Here is a 5344-nt window from a genome sequence, read left to right on the forward strand (position 1 = left end):
ATAATCCATACTTCACTGTGCCTTAAAAGTGTCACATTCTAAGTCCACTTTCTTTTTTTCCCCTTGTTTTCACATGATTGATGAACATATGGTTAAAAAACAAAAAATGCGTAGAACTATGATACACACAGCACTCAAGACCTATCAGGTTAGAACTGCACCACTGCACCCTGCGGTGTGCCAAGCAGTGTGCCAAGTGACAAGAGTGTCCCATACAGTCTCTTCTGCAGTCCTGCCATTGTAGCACAAAAGCTGCCATGGACAATATGTAACTGAGTGTGGCTGTGTCCAATAAAAATCTATCTATGGATACTGAAATTTCGATTTCATATAACTTTCACATTTCATGAAATGTTAGTCTTCTTTTGACTTTTTTCGACTATTTAAATTAGTAAAAAGTGTACTTAGCTCATGGGCAGTACAAAAACAGGTGGTGGGCCAGATTTAGCCCAAGAGCTGTGGTTTGCCAACCCCTGATCTTGAGTGTAATCAAGAGAATAAGGACTTTGCCTGTTGTACCGGATAAATTTGTAGTTGAGTAGCCAAACTACAAAGTTATGCTTTATGCTGGAGGAAGGTAGAGAAATAGATACAAATAACTGAGAAATGTTTTCTTACTAAACTACTAATTCTTACTATATTATGTAAACTAATATAATAGTTACTATATTATGAAAGTTGAGTTGAAAAAGCCTTGTTATTAAAATATCTAAAAACAATGAACACATTGTTCATGTATTAGTTATTTAAATTCACAAATGCTGGTCAAAATCAACAATACTTATTTTTAAATCTTTAAATGATCTGTTCATCTAATATGTACAATGGGGATAGCATATAGAACGATAAATTTCTTTAAAATTTTATTTTTAGGTAATAAAATTTATTGATTCATATTTAAGTTTTCATCCTGCTTCCACTCTTACCAGCTATATAATATTGGCAAGTTAATACCTACCATGAAGAATTCTTGTGATGACTAAATATATAATATATGCAAAGTGCTTACAATAGTGCTGGGCAAATATAAAAGGTAAAAAATATTAGTTTTATCTATCATTATTACAGACTGGGCTTAGTATCATCACATTAAAATGATATATTCTTCATTTTAAAAATAAATCCAAAATAGGGTCAAGTATCTTATTACTGTATAAAAATTTGGACTATCATTATTAAACTATAAAACTAAAATAGAAAATACTTAATTTTCCTTACCTGACATATCTGCTGAATCACCTAAAATGGAAAAATAGCAGAAAAATAATTATCCATAAATAATGCAAATACTAAAAGCTAAATTTGTAAAACCTCAATTATCATAAAATAGTGACAATTTTTAAATAATTTAAGTGTTATATAGAAAATTAATTTTATGTGAAACTGAGCCAACTGTAAGTGAAGTCGATAATTTCGATTATACGTATATATTAACATTCTATGTATATGACCTTTCAAACTTTGAGTAAATTATTTTCTTTGTTTTTAATGAGCTACATGAAATTTTAACGTTAACAATATTGATACGATTTAAATTGATATGACCCTCATTTTGGTTACAAAATGAACTGTTAATAGACCCTTTAAGGTTATAATGCATCTCTACTTGAAGGGAAGAATTAGATCTAAACCTTCTGAGAGAATTGATGGCAAAAGTTACCAAATAACTCAAGAAAGAAAAGTTTCAGGCCACGATTTAACCCCTTCCTTAATGTTTTCAAATTAAACATTTTCTATATGAATAAAAGATTGCAAAAAAAGACAACATGAAAGTCTATGCTTGTTATATTTGTGGTGGAAATATCTATTGAATGAAATTTTAGAAGCAGAAGTCTTTAGCAAGAAAGAGAGGAGTAAAAATTTAGGTATCCTTTCAAGGTAGATGATTGTTCTTTACTTTGGTAGAGTCTATGTCCCTATGAAATAATGATTTCAAGGACATATTGATAATGTCGGCCCATAGTGTTCTGATATGGAATATAAAAAAGAATAAAGTAGCTGACAGCTGAACAGGCTACTCAGGAAATATCACTTTTAGTTCTGAACGTGCTCTGATAACAACCAAATGGTGAGAGGACTTGAAACTAGTCCACATGAAGAATGGTCGAAAGATTCGGTGTTTTGTTTGGAGATCAGGCTTGTCCCTGAATACCTGCAGAACCTGGGACAAGAATACAAATAAAGACCTAAATATCACAGGCCTAAGTATTTTCAAGCTGTCAATCAAGATAACTTAAAGAAGCACTTTATAACAGCTTCCAGAGGAGAGGTTACGCTACTTCGTTAGCTGTTCAGTGATGATGGGGTTCAAGCATATGTAGAAGGACCCTTTATTGGAGATGTTACAGAAGCGATTCATACATTTCATGACAGATTAGATAAAATGATATATTTGGCCCTGAGAGTCTTAGATTCTAGCCAAGAAAAAAAAAAGTTTGACTGACTAAAATACCACAAAGGCAAATATTTCAATTTCTCAGTGATCTAGATGACTTTTGACAAAGAGAACCAGTATCAGGCAGTGTTCTGTGCTTTGCAAATATTAAACAAGCTTGGCAGGCAAAGTGCTGATTCAATTCTCTTTAGATTCAGAAAAGAAAAACCCCTCACTCTTTCGTATTCCCTTGAATCTATCTTACGCTTTAGTCGTTGGTAAAGAACTTTTGTTTTGAGAAAGGGCATAAGTAGGGCAAAGCACAGGGCTATGAGCAGGATCTAAAATTCAGCTCTGGACTGCCTGCACTTTGACTTGGAAGGAGAGAGATGGGGAGATCATTAGCCATTCCACATTCCCTACGGTGCTGACTTTCAAATTAGAAGAAGAGAGTCCCTCATCATGTGTCAATTATATCTCAATTAAAAAAAAAATAAGCGGAGAAGAGTCCAATTTCATGAAAGATTAATTTGTGACATTTCTTAATCAAAAGAGAAAACTGGGGCACTAATATGTTAGGGCTGCTAAACGGAGGGAGAGGAGGGGAAAGGAAAAGAAGGAACAAAGCTGGGGAATGAAAGAACGAGACCTTCTAGAATTCTAGTCACAGAATGTAAATTCCATGAACGTAGAGATTTGAGGTTTTTTTGTAAGCTGCTTGTATCCCCAGTGCCTACAACAATACCGTTCACATGGCAGGTGCTCAGTAAGTTTGTTAAATAAATGAATTTACTCAATAAAAATTAACTGAGCAATAATAAAAAAAAAATAAGTATATGCCAAGAGGCACCAAACTAGATGCTTTTGTGACCGAAATGGTAATAACATAATTCCTCAATCCTCATGGAGAGTGACAATAAGGCTTCAATTTCAAAAACGGCGCAAAAAGGGGCTAGACCTATGTATTTATATTCAAAGATTAGAATATTTTGTATGTAACGGTTTGTCTACTTTCTTTATAAAAGTAGAAAACTTTACCAAAAAAAAGAAGAATTCAAGAGTCTTTGTGGCATAACTGTAGAAGTAAGCAACCTAGAGAATAAGTATCGGAGTGATAAATTTAGCACCTGTATGAAGATGAAGATTTTAAAAGCATAAATTATCTTATTTAAGAAGAAAGAGACACCTGAGGCCCGCTGAGATCCAACAAACCTCATGATTTCAATAACTTTTAAAAACTATGCCAGAGTTGTGAAGATCTGACTGACGGAATCTGTGATGTGTACACAGTGGTCACTGATGGGTAGACGTGTCCTAAATAGACCTGCTAGCCTCTCGTCATTTTGCTTGTAGAGTTATGGCCTTAATGTTTACATTTTCTATAATTAAAGAAAAAAAAAAAAGACAGCAGTCCGGGTGATTTCAAAACAGTTGTCAAATTAGATCAATCCCAGGAAAGGAAAAGGGCAGAGGGATTTCCCACCGTGGAAGAGACTTGGCGTCTCTCTCCCGTCAGTCTAACCCCTGCTGACGCAGATGTCCTGGCCCTCCGTCTAGTTAGTTCTTGGCCCTCCTATTTACTTCTAATTCTTCCTTTCTCCTTTTAAATTAAACCTTTTTGCTGAGCAGAAATTTCTGCCAAAGGACTAAATCCAACTATTTCAACTACCATAAAATAGCTTATTCTTAATTCTGAGCTGTCTGAACCAATTCAGATAACCAAAGTGAGAGAAAGGCACCCGAAGGAAATAATACGTTCAAACTGGTTGTGTGCTTTATGTGCAAATACATTTTGAACAATACACAAATATATTTTAATTTTTTCCTAGGATACCGAATTAACTTGAACAAGAAATTACTTAAAATTGTTTCTTTTTAAAATATAGAAACATACCTACTTGGCCAGTTGCCACTATGTTGATAAACTTGGGGTGCTGATTAACAGTGAGGCACAGAATATCATCATTATGTTCCTGATAAAAACTCTGAGTCCCTATAAAAAAGAATTTGAGAATTAAATTTGAAAACTTTAAGGTATTTAACAACCAAATGCACTTATGCAGAGCAATAAACTGCTGTTTAACTTACTTGCTTATTCAACACATTTTTGAGCACTTCATATGTGCACCTCATCATAAGGATGGAAAAATGACTCAGACACCTTGCAAGGGACAGAGCCCTAAAAGGCATAAACTTATGCGACACGAGGCTAGAGACAGCAAGTGCCACGAGAGAGTTGAAGATCAAAATGCTATGGGAATTCACAGCAGAAAGAGTCTAATTATAGGCACATGGATTCATGGATTGACAGAGCAGATTCTGTGATTGTGAAGGCGAGTAGGGAAGGGAATTCTAGGTAAAAGAATACTTTAAGCAAAGGTACAAAGGCAGGAAAGTACTGGGTGTGCAAATAAATGGCTCATTTGGCTGAAGTATAGCGTCATGAAGAAGTGAGAAATATAGTTGAAAGGCAAACTGGAACTAGAATTAGAGAGGATTTTGAATGCCAGCCTATTAAACTTCATATTCTGCAATCTGTGGGGAAGTGCTGAAGAATTTTGATCAAAGATGTAAACCATCTAGTAATAGTGACAGTAAAATTCCTTTGTAGACTTTGACCATGCAGCAGGCAATAAACGTAGGCTTGTGCAAATAAAACAGGGGTGTAAAATGTGGTAGGTTGGGTCCAGATTACAGAGGGCCATCAGTACGAGGTCCTCCAGAAAGCAAAACAAAACAATTCAACGATAACGCTTAACAGATCTAATGTTACTTTAACACTTCTTCTCAAAATGAAATGTGCCTCATATTTTCCAAGGCTTGAGAGTTCAGTTAAAGGGACCAACACGCAATCATACGTGCTGTTAGCTAAACTGGTAGATCGGCTAGTAGACCACGAACATAGCGATGTATCCTCAAAACTGGAGAGGCCAAATCTCAGTGCTTGGTCTCCCCTCTGCCCTTGCTCCG

General features: G+C 35.0%; 1 protein-coding gene across 1 annotated transcript in view; it reads right to left on the reverse strand.

Annotated features, from left to right (window-relative positions):
- Positions 1-5344, reverse strand: part of EML5 (echinoderm microtubule associated protein like 5) — a 129950-nt gene that overhangs the window by 19932 nt on the left and 104674 nt on the right. Inside the window, exon 33 of the mRNA XM_023528865.1 lies at positions 1219-1239. Within this exon, the coding sequence (XP_023384633.1) occupies positions 1219-1239 (21 nt within the window). The remainder of the gene's footprint in view (positions 1-1218; positions 1240-5344) is intronic.

Source organism: Pteropus vampyrus, unplaced genomic scaffold, assembly GCF_000151845.1.
Source record: "Pteropus vampyrus isolate Shadow unplaced genomic scaffold, Pvam_2.0 Scaffold32, whole genome shotgun sequence".
NCBI lineage: Eukaryota > Metazoa > Chordata > Mammalia > Chiroptera > Pteropodidae > Pteropus > Pteropus vampyrus.